This window comes from Nematostella vectensis, chromosome 2 (genome assembly GCF_932526225.1).
Source record: "Nematostella vectensis chromosome 2, jaNemVect1.1, whole genome shotgun sequence".
Classification (NCBI taxonomy): Eukaryota; Metazoa; Cnidaria; class Anthozoa; order Actiniaria; family Edwardsiidae; genus Nematostella; species Nematostella vectensis.
In genome coordinates this window covers 1,266,613-1,284,020 of record NC_064035.1, presented here as the reverse complement: position 1 = coordinate 1,284,020, position 17,408 = coordinate 1,266,613, and the positions used below count along the sequence as shown (strand labels likewise).

At 42.2% G+C, this 17,408-nt stretch overlaps 2 protein-coding genes across 4 annotated transcripts in view; one reads left to right on the top strand and one right to left on the bottom strand.

The window, feature by feature from the left end:
- The window catches only part of LOC5509121 (late secretory pathway protein AVL9 homolog), a 38,847-nt gene that overhangs the window by 5,384 nt on the left and 16,055 nt on the right, over positions 1–17,408 (bottom strand). For 2 of the 3 annotated variants that reach the window (XM_032377999.2, XM_001629608.2), the window contains exons 14-18: positions 17,186–17,269; positions 16,694–16,808; positions 16,571–16,624; positions 15,168–15,256; positions 13,808–14,389 (exon numbers count right to left, since the gene is read on the bottom strand). In XM_032377999.2, coding sequence (XP_032233890.1) covers positions 14,280–14,389; positions 15,168–15,256; positions 16,571–16,624; positions 16,694–16,808; positions 17,186–17,269 — 452 coding nt within the window. In that variant the 3' untranslated portion in view covers positions 13,808–14,279. Of the gene's footprint in view, positions 1–13,807; positions 14,390–15,167; positions 15,257–16,570; positions 16,625–16,693; positions 16,809–17,185; positions 17,270–17,408 lie in introns of those variants that run through there. The other variant, XM_032377998.2, reaches the window with a different exon arrangement.
- LOC116616117 (brain-specific homeobox protein homolog) lies at positions 2,651–5,344 on the top strand. The gene is made up of 2 exons (XM_032378000.2): positions 2,651–3,574; positions 4,118–5,344. The coding sequence occupies exons 1-2, from the start codon at positions 3,241–3,243 to the stop codon at positions 4,558–4,560; spliced, it is 777 nt and encodes a 258-aa protein (XP_032233891.1). The 5' UTR covers positions 2,651–3,240; the 3' UTR covers positions 4,561–5,344.

The window sequence follows — 17,408 nt, the reverse complement described above, 5'->3', positions numbered from 1 at the left end:
AATATGGCGTCTTCTATTGAAAATTACCCAGAGGTCAAACATAAGGTCCTTCCTATCAGAGAGGGATGAGGTCAGACATAAGGTTTTTCCCATCAAAGAAGGATGAGGTCAGACATAGGGTCCTTCCTATCAGAGAGGGATGAGGTCAGACATAAGGTCCTTCCCATCAGAGAGGGATGAGGTCAGACATAAGGTCCTTTCCATTAGAGAGCAATGAGGTCAGACATTAGGTCCTTCCCATCAGAGAGGGATGAGGTCAGACATAAGGTCCTTCCCATCAGAGAGGAATGAGGTCAGACATAAGGTTCTTCCTATCAGAGAGGGATGAGGTCAGACAAAAGGTTTTTCCCGGATGAGGTCGGACAAGGTTCTTCCTATCAGAGAGGGATAAGGTCAGACATAAGGCCCTTTCCATTAGAGAGGGATGAAGTAAGACATAAGGTCCTTCCCATCAAAGAAGGATGACTCTAAGACATACAGCCCATTCCATAACTTATAGTAAACCATTATAAGTTGAGAAAATACAAAACACCTAAAACATCTGGTGCCAATTCAGATTGGGTTTGGACTACAAAAAAAAAAAAGAGAGAGAGAGAAAAGCTGCCTTCTGCACCACATCTGCTCAACCCTAAAGGTATGTAATATGTGATGATGGAATCACTCGTTGCCGCAACTCAACACGCTCGCATCGCCGATGGACCGAACCCTTTTTCCTTCCGCTTGCCGTATTTTCGTCCGGGCATTAGTTCCGCCCACGTGAGGAATCCACACTCAGGAAAAAAGAAATGACCGCTTTTAATTACGATCCGCAAATAGCGATCCAGCCTCAAGCAGTTTTGCATCAAGTAACAAAAATCAGTATAACAGATCCTCGTAATACGGATTACGAGGATGTACATTATCAATAAAAAAACTAATAGTTTCTTTATGGTGAAATATAGAAGATATCATTATTTTGAGTCGATTTGGTAGCACTTGGATGTTCTTTCTATAAAAAAACGGAGAACTTGTAAGATGACAGTTCTCTTTAGCTGTTCAGGGTTAAAGCTCTAATTAGTGTTCCGAGGTTGCCTGTGAGACAGTGGGAGAGATCAGTCTCCATCATCACTATCCAAGAAATGTACGTATTTTTGGTGCAAAACAAGGCAGTGATACAGGAACCTCCTTTTTTACGTCGCGGACAGCTCATAAATCACCTCTCGGGGACGAAAGAACTCTACCTGTTGCATTCATTCTATTTGAGAATTCGTAACACTTCCTTTACCTTAGTAGCGGAACTTTAATACTAAATCGCCAATCACATTATAAATGATCAAATGTGTTTTTGTTATATCCCGCTTTTGTTTTGCTAATTGTAGAGTTCTAATGTTTCACGGTTTCAGAAAGTGTCAACACATCACTGAGGCTGCACCCATGTCAGGTCGCACTTTGAAAACTGTCGTTCTATCGTAACCAAACTATAGTAATCACCATTCTTCTAGACTATAGTTAGCAATAGCAGGGAAGTAATAGTTATTACTGCTAGTCATGGTCTAACTATATCTTGGTTATTACTGCTAGTCGTGGTCTAACTATCGCTTGGTTTTTACTGCTAGTCGTGGTCTAACTATCGCTTGGTTATTACTGCTAGTCATGGCCTGACTATCGCTTGGTAATAGGTCCTGTTAACAAAATAATTAATTATATTACAAAATCTTCTAAAATATAATTTAAGAAATTACCGAATCTTATAGAGTAGCATATTGCTGTCAACACTGCTAACACTTCGTATGTCGTGGAGTTCCAAAGATGACTTGCAGAAGTCGTTACAATTCCGACACGATTTGTTTCTTGCGCGAATACATGTCCATGTATATATATATATATATATATATATATATATATATAAAACAAAAAAATAAATAAGTGATGATATTCATGGTATAACAGACAACCAATAAATAGGCTTGATATCTTCTCGGGTGTTGGGCGTTCACTTTATAGGAATTCAGCGCTCGCGAAAAAGGTCAAGTATAGACAAGCCAGGCCCAGATGCATTAAACACTTTCATCGGAATTAAACTGCGTGAAGTCCACAGAGCATCAAGGACTTTTAATGCTCACACCAAACTACCCACAAACTATAAACAAGTAGTACTTTTCTATTGCTTAAGCTTGTAGTTCTTCAAAAAAACGCTTCCCTTTGTCATGTGACACCGTACCAAATCACTAATTTTATTGGTCAAAGTTCCACCTTCATTGGAGCAGGCCTTTTTTCTCATTCTTCTTCAAAGAAATCTAAGGCAGATAATTTTGCGATTACCGGGTCTATGACGCTCTGTGCTGACGACAGGTAAATCAGTATGAAATATGGCCGAGAGTTAAGTTTTCCTGCGCGAAAAGGTCAGACCCGTGAGTTGACCTATTCTCGCGATGACCGCTGGTTTTCGATACTTCTTTAGTAACTTGTGCAGTCTTTAATTAGAATACGCGTACAGCGACTAGACCTTTCATGGCCTCCTAAGCTTTCAAATGAATCATTGAAGTGCTTAATTCGAGGAAAAGACAGTCAAGCTGTCAGTAATAAAGACCGCTTGAACATTTGCTTTCTTTTGTGTGGCCAAATGTCGCGACTTTTTAATGATCTAAGATGCAAAAGTGATGACCGTCGAACACTTTGAAATAAAAACACAGTTACAGATTTGAATACATCCCTGGTAAACTCATGCTCGTTGTACTTAGGTGTATCTCCTGAAAGAAGATCTTTTGCGAGACCACCCTAAGCCTAAATCATGGATTCGAAGCATTCCACTTGTCCCAAGCTTCCGTTCGGGAGCTCGTGCTCTTCCGTCGTATCGTTCGGTGATCGGAAGTGAGTTCTCAAACTAGCCCCCGGGATGGGCTGGGGATCACATTATGACGTCACAGCTGGATACTGTATATGAAACTTATAAGATGTCTTGAATCCGGTCATGATTCGTGAGGTTTGTAGATGCTGTCTTGGGGGCTAGTTTTTATTTGCAGTCGCAAGCGCTCGTGTTAAAATCGTCTCGTGAAAGCGCGACGTGTAACGCAATTTGCGCCTATTTTTACAACTCGCTGATTGGATAACCGATTTACCCAATTATAACTAACAATGACGTGGACTGGCTGGCGACGAATACGACTGAGGTGGAGACTGTGAGGCGAGAAACATGTTAAATTTCACACTCCACTCACTGGGCGTAGAACACAGTCGGGATCTTCATCCATCACAATCAACATGGCGTCAGGGCACTACACGAAATCAGCATTCCAGCAAGTGGATTCTGCGACTACAGCGAGCTCTCCCTTTCTGATCAAAAACCTCTTAAATCTACCATCAACCGCGACACAAACATCGGACCATCCATCGGCCCAGAGCCCGCGCAACACTCTAGATGAGTTCCCGCGATGCACGGGTCCGCTCGTGCCTCGTCCAGTCAGACCTTTAATGCTTGCATCAGATCAGTTCTCCTCGCTGCACATGTTTCCTATGGTGTATCCAAGCTATCCGGAGATCCCCGTCTGCCCCATGCCCCCATACCTCACTCAGCTCCGAATGCCAACAGTTGCAGGTAAGCTAGTGTCGTGATTTATGATCATGTCTCGAGTGTTTCCGTACATAGGGACAAGTGGAAATAGCAAGACTATCTTAATCACTGAAATGAGCTATCTTTCTTTAACATGAATATGACTAAGTTGATTTGCCGTCAAATCATTACTTCTACAAGTTTTGCAGCAATTATACTAAACAAATATACTAAACAATTATTTAACCTATTGATTTTCTGTTCAAATTGCAGCAATAAATACATATTTGTTTGTAAATAATATATAAGCGTTTCGCTTATAGCAATGTTTCTTTCAACTTCACGAAGTTTGGATTATCTGTTAACATGCGGGACACTAACGAAGTCGACTGTAAAACAACTTGGATGCTTCTATTGAATTTGTAAGCGGATTAGTAATAAGATGTGTGAAAACGTGGATCGTAAAATAACTTATGGCTTAAGTATTTTAACTTCATTAAATTTTGTAATTCTGCGGTTTTAATTCTGCAAACCCCGCTGAATTCATAGAGGTTTACACTAAGGGTAAGCTCTATGCTTTTCTTTCAGGATTTCATCCGTTTCTTCATACTCGCAAGAGATTCATGCGAAAGCCAAAGCAGAGGCCATTATTCTCTCACAACCAGATTCAAAGACTAGAAAAGGAGTTCAAAGAAGAGAAATACTTGACGGAATCCAAACGCGCCGAGCTTTCCAAGGACCTCGGCATGACAGAAACCCAGGTTAAGACTTGGTTCCAGAACAGAAGAACGAAATGGCGAAAAGAGCTCAAAGACGAGATAGCGCTGAGCACTCGAGCGGCCCAAAGAGCCGAATGGGAACGAAACGGCGACAACAACGACACCGGCATAACATACATGCATGAGCATTCAGCAGCTAAACGGGATGGAATGGCGCTTGCCTCAAGATTTCACCATCTACAAGATACATTTATTGATCTATCGGCTCTTAAGCCGAGACATGGACAAGAGCAAAGCCCATGCAGGCGCTAACATGCTGCACCAACTTTGCCATTGTCGCCTGTGGGTTGTGGGACGATTAGGGTGCCATGTTGTAAACAAGTGAAAATATTTTGAACTTTGCCGCCTGCAAATTCTGTCTCTTCTCGCGAAGAACACGGTAACCTCAGAGAATTTGTACCAATACCTAGTGCAGGTAGAGTTAGAATGAACCGTTTTTGCTCTCTTGAAAGTACGTTAAAATCCCTATTTCTCTATGTTCATGATTCAGACACAATTTCAGATCTTATTTGTACCAAAAGATTCACATGACAGACAATGAAAGAGTACGTTTGATACAAAGATCGCCTCTTGTTTTATCTGTATAGTGCTCTAGAGAGATATACACAAACCGATATATAGCCTATAGTTGAAGCCGTCACCAAACAACACCTATCAAGAGCGATTTTGACAGATTGCTACTGTTAACATAAACTCGGTCAATTTTCAAAAGTATTTTGCACTTTCAAGGTATAGAGGCAAATACAGTCAAGATTAGCCGAACAGTTCGGACAAATATATGTTCCGTTTCCCGGTTTAATGGCGACGCTGCTACGCTACAGCACTATTGTATAGTTCACAACATTAATCGGAAAATGACACTTGTAGAGAAGACTTACATATACAGAATTATAATCACATAATTTCAAAAGTATGTTGTTGTAAATATTCCTATATTGCGATCCGTGTAATCACTATTATGCTTGGTATATATCCTTGGTATTATCTGTTTGTAAAATTCATTAAAGATTTTGTACAATAAAGAGCTCATTATCTTAAAACAGAGGTAGTCTGCTTGTTGTTTTTTTTTAAGTTTGGGTCTACAAAAACGGGGAACACAACTAGATCTACTGACACATCTGTTGTCAACATGAACTTGTCCTTCCCCAAATATTAAGGCAACATTGCGGACATCGATAGGCTATTGTCCTCGTGAAAAGAAACAGAAAAATGCTTATAACCGAAATTAAAAGGCGGTTTTAATACTGCAGAGAAGAAAACAGACTAATTCTTGGGGAGATTTCCCAAGAGGCGCGCCGCTGTATTGATTTTGCTTCCTTCCCCACCCCATGAAGATAATAACACTTTGAATTTGACCTGAGGATATTAGACAAAATCAGTTCCTGAGCATTTGTGCGCGAGCTTTTTTATTTCTTTTTTTACACCAGCGAGAAAACTTAGCAACAAGGAATGTACAAAGTCAAATGTTAATCTTTATAGGGCCTTTAACGTGGCTGAGGGATAATTTAGCCTTTTAATTACTGAGGTTTGGCCATTCAATTGAAAAGATCAGAGTTCCTTCTCACAGGAAGGAATGCAGGCTCTTTGACCTGGTTTCGAATCTGGCATTTCTATCATTTCCTTAGAAAAACGAATACTTAAAAGAGACTATAAGTTGGTAATCTCCATTGCCCCGGTGCCTAGTTCAGTCGTGGCGTGCAAAGGTGTACTCTCCCGGCAACTGTTCCACACTATTCCACGCTGGATTCTTCAAAGTGACAGTTCTAATTCCAGATAACACTTGACAGGCAAGCAAGGGAGAGAGAGCGAGAAAAACACTCTTACACACAACAGTTACGTTAAAAAGAAGCTGTTCTTGTGAGTACACAATTGAGTCGTCAAATTCGTTCACTAATTTTTAAAATAACAGTAATAAAACCTTTCTCCGTAAAAACTTGAATCACTAACTAGTTTAGTAGAAGCATGTTATGAAAGAGTAATATTCCGATAATCTTTATTTCGCTTAGTTTTCCGTTACAACTAGAACAAGAAAAGACCAGGCCGCGCAAACCTTTTTTAAACGAATATTGCTATTTTTGTAAGCATGTTATAAAAAGGTAATAAATAGTTAGTCCTTATTCGCTAAGTTTCCTGCTCTCTTTGCAAGCTACCATTATCATGAATCATTTTGTACAGAATGTAGAATAGCATTGCTATTACTATGCAAGAAGACATGACCATCTTTTACCAAAAAAAGTAATAGTAATAAAGAATAAAGATATCGTTAAAGAGTAATACAAAAGAGCATGTATATATGGTAAAAATTACATGAATAACAGATGATTGAAGAATACAATCATATAGACAAGCGCAAAGCAATGGTGTATAGTCGTGAATAGACGACATGATAGCAGCGATAGAGCGCACAAAAGACTAGCCTTGTGAGGAAGAAAACCATGGTAAAACATAGATCAACGTTAGAAAGAAAATAAGCCTTATATATCGTATATATTGAACTAAGAAATAGGGGGGACTTGTGTACTGTATAAAACAGAGAAAGATGAGGACAACAAAATATCTTGATCACTGCCCCACTGCGTTTCTCCTGTACGGCGCAATTGTCGGGTGGAAATTGTGTGATCTCTTGTTCTCACGACATGCTAGATAAACAAAAGGCCTTTGCTACAAAACACAAAGGGGATACTAAAACTGGCGCATAGAACTCCCCAGGCTCAGCTGCCCTACATGTTTATCGCGTCAACAGGACCTGCCTAGTTCATTTCGAAAACTATAAACATGAATCAACATTCCTGCCGGAACAAAGCCACCCAAAGCATAAAATGCTATAGACATAAAGGCAAAAATAAACTATGGAGCAAAATGGCTACATAACTGTGCCCGGTAAAGTATAAAATGGAAGAGTTCTACACGATATGCAATAAATTCTTATATAAATGTTGTAAGTAAGGAAAGTGGCTCGGTTCGCCTCACTGGCAACGGCCCCGAGAAAAGACTCAAACAGCCGCACATCACTCGACTCCCAAGTTATAGTTTTGAGTAGCTTTCCGACTGGCGCAAAAGGTAGATCTAGCATGCCGGGGTTCTCTATCATATCGTGGTGCTTTCAACGGTGTTGGAACAATCAACAATTCAAGACTTTTTTAGGTCGGATAATTATAATCCATCAACTCTTCTGTGAAAAGTTTTCTGTGTGGCGCATTTTTTCTCTTGAGGAGAGAAGGGCACGCTAAAAAGAAAACTTTGAAATGGCGACCATGATCCAGTATGCAACTTGACCGGATCGTGTCTCGCATGGCGGTGCTTTTAATCGTTTAATAGTTGGTCTAAACGCAAAGAGGATTTGATCTCCAATCTATCCCGCACAGACACTTCATCTTCAAGGACTTATTTTATCCAAATTTTGGTCTATCTGTGTGTCGTCTCCCGCAAATATGAAAACTGTCGCAGTATATGTTTATTACTGTTATCATGCTAACTGCTATCATAAGCTATGGTAGGTATGCTGGTCACTTCACGGCCATAGATACCATATATTTGTTTCAATCCATGTTCTTTCCCACGAAATCATCATAAAATAGACAGAACTAAGCATTTCTGAACTAAGCATTCTTTAGATATCAAATCATTATCACATCTATGTAAATATATCAATCCACTCCAAATCCATTTCCCGGTTTGTTACAGCAACGAGAATTACGAGAATTGATGTCCGTATTTGTTAAATACTATAAATATGGTCACCAGTGTGTATGTGTTGCCAACACGTTTCATGTGTGTTAAATAAGCATGTAGAAACTTTTAGGCCAAACCCCCATACTGCCCCAGTGCCATTTAACCACGCGCTTTTGCCATATACTAACGGCTGGATACCTTTATGGTCGAAAAAGCAATAAACAAATTTCTAAATCCTCGGTAAACTTAAGTCCTCTTTGAAGCGTTTAGAGAGCTATTTATTTTCATGTTAATTGATTCCAACTGGCTAGTGGCCGAAAGTAGCTGTCAGTAAAACCCTTTTAGGCCACTCCTTTTGTTTCTGCGACACTGTTAATATCCAGACGGAGATTGGGGAACAGAGAGCGAGTAAAGCGACTTCTCATTCGTCGCGTAAGAATTTGAAACACTGTCGCGTGCATATTCAGGGATCCACCAGAATAAAACATAGCAAGCTTAGTCAGTTATAAAACAACAATACTCGGCAATCACGGCGATGGCACACGATAATAACAAGAAACGGCATTAGAGTGTGTAACAAGAGGCTGTATAGGTTTTTTTCTAAACTCCGAAGACACGGCTAAAGGCATGCAAGAATAGCTTCGACTACAGATTTACTTTTGATCGCTAAATCACCGTTTCTGTCTTTTCGCCTTAGGCGTAACTCACACTTATCGAAAGCCATAACTCAATACAGCTGGTTGCGCCAAATGCGGTTTGATTCCGCTGGCACATTACAAAACCAACATCTCTATTCTCCCGCTATGCAGGCCGCCGCCGCGCCTTTCCCTCCATTGATCTTTACGAGTAAATGCGCAAGAAAAAAACACCAATTTCTTTGTAAACTAAATTTGCACAAATGTTATCAAGGTATTATAAGATTTTGGGTTTATTGACTTAAAGGATGCTTCAGATGGAACTTGAAACCTCGGAATGTGTTGTAATAAACTCGAACAGTATCATTTTCGACTTGCTAATTGTCGCTTTCTTTTTGCAAGCCCACCTGTTACGCAGATAACCTTGCGACATGGCGATCGCAACTGCTAACTCAGCTTTGATGGCTAAAATAGCAGGGATAGGTTGAAAAGCACGTCCAGATGGGCCTTATGTCGACGAGATTACACCCAGACCGGCGAAAAGGAACGAGTCATTTCGATCCAGGCCACTGCCAAGCGCACGCCATGGTGTAAGATGGGTATATTAAGTGGTTTAATTCCTCCTGTTAATGAATAAGTTCAGCTAATTCCTCCTGTTAATGAATAAGTTCAACTGTTTTGCGTGCCTAAATGAGAACGTCTTGCTAGTCTCGAGGCGCCATAAGCATTAAGTCTGTCCTGCTGTGAAAGGTCTTGCTCTTATTATCTTCATCGAGCAATAACGGTCCATATGGCCGTTCAGGATAAGACACTTTGCCGTGTATTAATCAACTCAGATAATTAAACTTTGCGCTAGTTGGGTTCAAGCGGCTATTTGCAGCTGAAAGCATGGGATTTAACGGGGGCTTGTTGACCATAGCTAACGACGCCAGGAGCCCTAGACCCGGCCATATAGTACTGTCTGGCATAAACTTTAAGTAAATGGAGGGCCCTAGACCCGCCATATAGTGCTGTCTGGTATATAAGTATTGGGAGGGCCCTAGACCCATCATATATAGTACTGTCTGGTATATAAGTATTGGGAGGGCCCTAGACCCGGCCATATAGCTCTGTCTGGTATATAAGTATTGGGAGGGCCCTAGACCGGTCATATAGCTCTGTCTGGTATATAAGTATTGGGAGGGCCCTAGACCCATCATATATAGTACTGTCTGGTATATAAGTATTGGGGGGCCCTAGACCCGCCATATAGTGCTGTCTGGTATATAAGTATTGGGGGGCCCTAGACCCGTCATATAGTGCTGTCTGGTATACAAGTATTGGGAGGGCCCTAGACCCGGCCATATAGTGCTGTCTGGTATATAAGTATTGGGAGGGCCCTAGACCCGCCATATAGTGCTGTCTGGTATATAAGTATTGGGAAGGCCCTAGACCCGCCATATAGTACTGTCTGGTATATAAGTATTGGGAAGGCCCTAGACCCGTCATATATTGTACTGTCTGGTATATAAGTATTGGGGAGGGCCCTAGACCCGCCATATAGTGCTGTCTGGTATATAAGTATTTGGAAGGCCCTAGACCCGTCATATTGTACTGTCTGGTATATAAGTATTGGGAGGGCCCTAGACCCGGCCATATAGTACCGTCTGGTATATAAGTATTTGGAAGGCCCTAGACCCATCATATATTGTACTGTCTGTTATATAAGTATTGGGAAGGCCCTAGACCCATCATATAGTACTGTCTGGTATATAAGTATTGGGAGGGCCCTAGACCCGCCATATAGTACTGTCTGGTATATAAGTATTGGGAGGGCCCTAGACCCGCCATATAATACTGTCTGGTATATAAGTATTGGGGGGGCCCTAGACCCGTCATATAGTGCTGTCTGGTATACAAGTATTGGGAGGGCCCTAGACCCGCCATATAGTACTGTCTGGTATACAAGTATTGGGAGGGCCCTAGACCCGGCCATAAAGTACTGTCTGGTATATAAGTATTGGGAGGGCCATAGACCCGCCATATAGTACTGTCTGGTATATAAGTATTGGGAGGGCCCTAGACCCGGCCATATAGTACCGTCTGGTATATAAGTATTTGGAAGGCCCTAGACCCATCATATATTGTACTGTCTGTTATATAAGTATTGGGAAGGCCCTAGACCCATCATATAGTGCTGTCTGGTATATAAGTATTAGGAAAGCCCTAGACCCGTCATATTGTACTGTCTGGTATATAAGTATTGGGAGGGCCCTAGACCTGCCATATAGTGCTGTCTGGTATATAAGTATTGGGAAGGCCCTAGACCCCTCATATATTGTACTGTCTGGTATATAAGTATTGGGAGGGCCCTAGACCCCTCATATATTGTACTGTCTGGTATATAAGTATTGGGAGGGCCCTAGACCTGCCATATAGTACTGTCTGGTATATAAGTATTTGGAAGGCCCTAGACCCGTCATATTGTACTGTCTGGTATATAAGTATTGGGAAGGCCCTAGACCCCTCATATATTGTACTGTCTGGTATATAAGTATTGGGAGGGCCCTAGACCCGTCATATAGTGCTGTCTGGTATATAAGTACTTGGAAGGCCCTAGACCCGTCATATTGTACTGTCTGGTATATAAGTATTGGGAAGGCCCTAGACCCCTCATATATTGTACTGTCTGGTATATAAGTATTGGGAGGGCCCTAGACCCCTCATATATTGTACTGTCTGGTATATAAGTATTGGGAGGGCCCTAGACCCCTCATATATTGTACTGTCTGGTATATAAGTATTGGGAAGGCCCTAGACCCATCATATATTGTACTGTCTGATATATAAGTATTTGGAGGGCCCTAGACCCATCATATATTGTACTGTCTGATATATAAATATTAGGAGGGCCCTAGACCCGGCCATATAGTACTGTATGGCATAAACTTTAAGTAAATGGAGGGCCCTAGACCGGTCATATAGTTCTGTCTGGCATATAAGTATTGGGAGGGCCCTAGACCCGGCCATATAGTACTGTATGGCATAAACTTTAAGTAAATGGAGGGCCCTAGACCGGTCATATAGTTCTGTCTGGTATATAAGTATTGGGGAGGGCCCTAGACCCGCCATATAGTGCTGTCTGGTATATAAGTATTGGGAGGGCCCTAGACCCGTCATATAATACTGTCTGGTATATAAGTATTGGGAGGGCCCTAGACCCGCCATATAGTACTGTCTGGTATATAAGTATTGGGAGGGCCCTAGACCCACCATATAGTACTGTCTGGTATATAAGTATTGGGAGGGCCCTAGACCCGCCATATAGTGCTGTCTGGTATATAAGTATTGGGAGGGCCCTAGACCCGCCATATAGAGCTGTCTGGTATATAAGTATTGGGAGGGCCCTAGACCCACCATATAGTACTGTCTGGTATATAAGTGTTGGGAGGGCCCTAGACCCGCCATATAGTGCTGTCTGGTATATAAGTATTGGGAGGGCCCTAGACCCGGCCATATAGTACCGTCTGGTATATAAGTATTGAGAGGGCCCTAGACCCGCCATATAGTGCTGTCTGGTATACAAGTATTGGGAGGGCCCTAGACCCGGCCATAAAGTACTGTCTGGTATATAAGTATTGGGAGGGCCCTAGACCCGGCCATATAGTGCTGTCTGGTATATAAGTATTGGGAGGGCCTTAGACCCACCATATAGTGCTGTCTGGTATATAAGTATTGGGAGGGCCCTAGACCCCTCATATATTGTACTGTCTGGTATATAAGTATTGGGGGGCCCTAGACCCGCCAGTGATGTCTGGTATATAAGTATTGGGAGGGCCCTAGACCCGGCCATAAAGTACTGTCTGGTATATAAGTATTGGGAGGGCCCTAGACCCGCCATATAGTGCTGTCTGGTATATAAGTATTTGGAAGGCCCTAGACCCACCATATAGTACTGTCTGGTATATAAGTATTGGGAGGGCGCTAGACCCGTCATATAGTACTGTCTGGTATATAAGTATTGGGAGGGCCCTAGACCCGTCATATAGTGCTGTCTGGTATATAAGTATTGGGAGGGCCCTAGACCCGTCATATAGTGCTGTCTGGTATATAAGTATTGGGAGGGCCCTAGACCTGCCATATAGTACTGTCTGGTATATAAGTGTTGGGAGGGCCCTAGAACCGCCATATAGTGCTGTCTGGTATATAAGTATTGGGAGGGCCCTAGACCCGCCATATAGTACTGTCTGGTATATAAGTATTGGGAGGGCCATAGACCCGCCATATAGTACTGTCTGGTATATAAGTATTGGGAGGGCCCTAGACCCGTCATATAGTGCTGTCTGGTATATAAGTATTGGGAGGGCCCTAGACCTGCCATATAGTACTGTCTGGTATATAAGTGTTGGGAGGGCCCTAGAACCGCCATATAGTGCTGTCTGGTATATAAGTATTGGGAGGGCCCTAGACCCGCCATATAGTACTGTCTGGTATATAAGTATTGGGAGGGCCATAGACCCGCCATATAGTACTGTCTGGTATATAAGTATTGGGAGGGCCCTAGACCCATCATATAGTGCTGTCTGGTATATAAGTATTGGGAGGGCCCTAGACCCGCCATATAGTACTGTCTGGTATATAAGTATTGGGAGGGCCCTAGACCCGCCATATAGTACTGTCTGGTATATAAGTATTGGGAGGGCCCTAGACCCGCCATATAGTACTGTCTGGTATATAAGTATTGGGAGGGCCCTAGACCCGCCATATAGTACTGTCTGGTATATAAGTATTGGGAGGGCCATAGACCCACCATATAGTACTGTCTGGTATATAAGTATTGGGAGGGCCCTAGACCCGTCATATAGTACTGTCTGGTATATAAGTATTGGGAGGGCCCTAGACCCGGCCATATAGTACTGTCTGGTATATAAGTATTGGGAGGGCCCTAGACCCGTCATATGATACTGTCTGGTATATAAGTATTGGGAGGGCCCTAGACCCGCCATATAGTACTGTCTGGTATATAAGTATTGGGAGGGCCCTAGACCCGTCATATGATACTGTCTGGTATATAAGTATTGGGGGGCCCTAGACCCGCCATATATTGTGCTGTCTGGTATATAAGTATTGGGAGGGCCCTAGACCCATCATATAGTGCTGTCTGGTATATAAGTATTGGGGGGCGGATGCAAGAGTAGAACTACACACAGCTCCATGATTACTCACATAAGCTATTTTCAACAATTCCATAGCATAAAATAACATCGAGTCCAAAAGGCAGTAAGAATACCCATAGAAATCATTGAGCTACTGGGAGTTTTAATACCCTCAGGGGTTTTGAATATGGATACTACACAGGGTAGATTTTCAGATTTTCAGAACCCTCTGGCAACCCCGCCATGCCCTCAACCTGCTCCCCCTTTTTATCTGGTAGCATGTAATGATAAAACCTTCATTTTTTTATACTTTTGTTTTGATACTAAACAGCCTGCTGTATGCTACATTTAATCGCCATAAAGTGACATCACAAAAAAAACAATTAGTTCGAGTTCTCAAAGAAAGACAAGTTTTGTGTGTAAATGGCCTTATTTGGTACTGTATGTACATACAAAATAGTGCTTGATTCGTCCATGACATTGGTATAGCTAAGATATCTACCTATAGCTCTTTTCGTGCAAGTCACTGTTAGCTGCTGGTTATGTCACGGTCCTGTTCGTCTTCGTCCAACTTGTCATCCGGTGAAGACTCGAGCAGCCAGGAAGCCACAAATGAACGGGCACTATTCAATGCTCCTCCTGGGTAAACATAGGGATACCAATATAGCTTTCTGACAACACAGGGTTACCAGGGGTGGCTTTCTGACAACACAGGGACACCAGGGATGGCTTTCCGACAACACAGGGACACCAGGGATGGCTTTCCGACAACACAGGGTTACCAGGGATGGCTTTCTGACAACACAGGGTTACCAGGGATGGCTTTCTGACAACACAGGGTTACCAGGGATGGCTTTCTGACAACACAGGGACACCAGGGATGGCTTTCTGACAACACAGGGTTACCAGGGGTGGCTTTCTGACAACACAGGGTTACCAGGGATGGCTTTCTGACAACACAGGGTTACCAGGGATGGCTTACCGACAACACAGGGTTACCAGGGGTGGCTTTCTGACAACACAGGGTTACCAGGGATGGCTTTCCGACAACACAGGGTTACCAGGGGTGGCTTTCCGACAACACAGGGACACCAGGGATGGCTTACCGACAACACAGGGTTACCAGGGATGGCTTTCTGACAACACAGGGTTACCAGGGGTGGCTTTCTGACAACACAGGGTTACCAGGGGTGGCTTTCCGACAACACAGGGTTACCAGGGGTGGCTTTCTGACAACACAGGGTTACCAGGGGTGGCTTTCTGACAACACAGGGTTACCAGGGATGGCTTTCTGACAACACAGGGTTACCAGGGATGGCTTTCTGACAACACAGGGTTACCAGGGATGGCTTTCTGACAACACAGGGATACCTTGGACCCTTTGCTAATGATATCAGTTAAGTAAGTGACTACTTACCTACTGCCCTGCCAGTTTGTGCCACTGCTTGACCTATTTTGCGGCCTTGGTCGGTCTGCATACTCTTGGCAGCAACATCTTGATAAACACTGAAATGAACATGACCAGTCACAACCTATTAAGGCTGGTTCTCACTAGGATGCAAGTGCAGGAGGACAACACATGTGATACACAAGTGAGAATTGGTCAAACACAAGCACAAGGAAATAAGGCGGTTTTGTTCTCTTGTGCTTTCATCCTAGCACAAAAAGCATTTGATTTTGGTAAGAATTTAACAGATACAAAAAAACACTTGTCTGTACATTTCTGAGCGCTGCAGGCAGGCCTTGGGGGGGAGGGGAGGGTGATACAGAGATATTATGATAATATTGGATGGGAGGGGGAGGGGTGATACAGAGATATTATGATAATATTGGATGAGAGGGGAGCGGTGATACAGAGATATTATGATAATATTGGATGGGAGGGGGAGGGGTGATACAGAGATATTATGATAATATTGGATGGGAGGGGGAGGGGTGATACAGAGATATTATGATAATATTGGATGGGAGGGGGAGGGGTGATACAGAGATATTATGATAATATTGGGTGGGAGGGGGAGGGGTGATACAGAGATATTATGATCATATTGGGTGGGAGGGGGAGGGGTGATACAGAGATATTATGATCATATTGGATGGGAGGGGGAGGGGTGATACAGAGATATTATGATAATATTGGATGGGAGGGGGAGGGGTGATACAGAGATATTATGATAATATTGGGTGGGAGGGGGCAAATGCCACCATTGCCCCACCCCGTGCTATGCCCTATTTCTCTGGTGCAATAGCATGGCAGGGTATGCCTGGCCCTCGCACTGTATGCGCAAACTCAAATGAATCCTAGACTATAAACATAGTAATCAATATCCTATATACTATCACTATATGCGCAAAGTCGAATTAATCCTAGACTATAAACATAGCAATCAATATCCTATACATAATCACTATATGCGCAAAGTCGAATTGAATCCTAGACTATAAACATAGTAATCCATATCCTATACACTATCACTACAGTATATGCGAAAATTCGAACGAATCCTAGACTAAAAACATAGTAATCAATATCCTATACACTATCACTATATGAACAAAGTCGAATGAATCGTAGACTATAAACATAGTAATCAATATCCTATACACTATCACTATGTGCGCAAAGTCGAACGAATCCTAGACTATAAACATAGTAATCAATATCCTATACACTATCACTACAGTATATGCGAAAAGTCGAACGAATCCTAGACTAAAAACATAGTAATCAATATCCTATACACTATCACTATATACGCAAAGTCGAACAAATCGTAGACTATGAACATAGTAATCAATATCCTATACACTATCACTTACTTCGACAACCTTATCTTCAGGTCACTTAGACCTATTTGTCCTTGAAATGGATGCCTTTACACAAGCAGACAAAAAGAAGTTAGTAAGTGCACATGGAACAACAGTGCCTCTACTATCACCTACCCGGCATGCACTTCATCAATTCCAACATGCTGTTTGCTGTTCCACTCAGTAAAATTTCTAGTGCTTTTCCAGGCAGTTATAAACTCTTCATTATAATTAGCCAGGCTTTCTCCATCTGAAAAAAAAGGTAAATAAAGGAAACCTCATCAAAATGGGTTCAATCTAGCCTTCGCTAACAGTTATTGCAGTAATAAAATTCTTCAATTCTTCAAAGTCACAGCAATTAATGCAACAAGGCATGTACATAGGGAAGGGGGACACAAATCCCTTGGCTCCTTAAAAGTGATATTTCTTATTGAAGAATTGCCAAATCGCATTACATAATTCATTTTTCAGTATTCTCAGCTAATTTTTATGCCTACCCATCTCTGCAAATCTTGGTTACACAACTTGCAACCCAAGCAAATATTTATATGATCCCTAGTAAAAACCCAAATGCTCCCCTTGCCACACCCCCAAGGTAAAGAATTTGTCAATGTAAATATAACCTACCTGTATGCTGAATACTGGACAGAAGGCTTAGGATGTAGAGTTTGAATTGTGCCCGTATCCACTCTTCACTACCATCCCAACCAACTGTGAAAAGACATGACGGTTTGAGTCTAATAGGCTAATACCTGCTCCTGAGAGAGCATTGTTTTGTAACCCAAAACAACAGAGGTCATGAACTAAAAACTTCTTTTTTTACTTAGACAAAAAAATGTCTTACATTTAA

Coding starts and splice junctions, on each gene's coding strand:
- LOC116616117 (XM_032378000.2), top strand. CDS start 3,241: ATGGCGTCAGGGCACTACACGAAATCAGCATTCCAGCAAGTGGATTCT. Junction 3,575..4,117: donor CCGAATGCCAACAGTTGCAG/GTAAGCTAGTGT, acceptor CTTTTCTTTCAG/GATTTCATCCGTTTCTTCAT.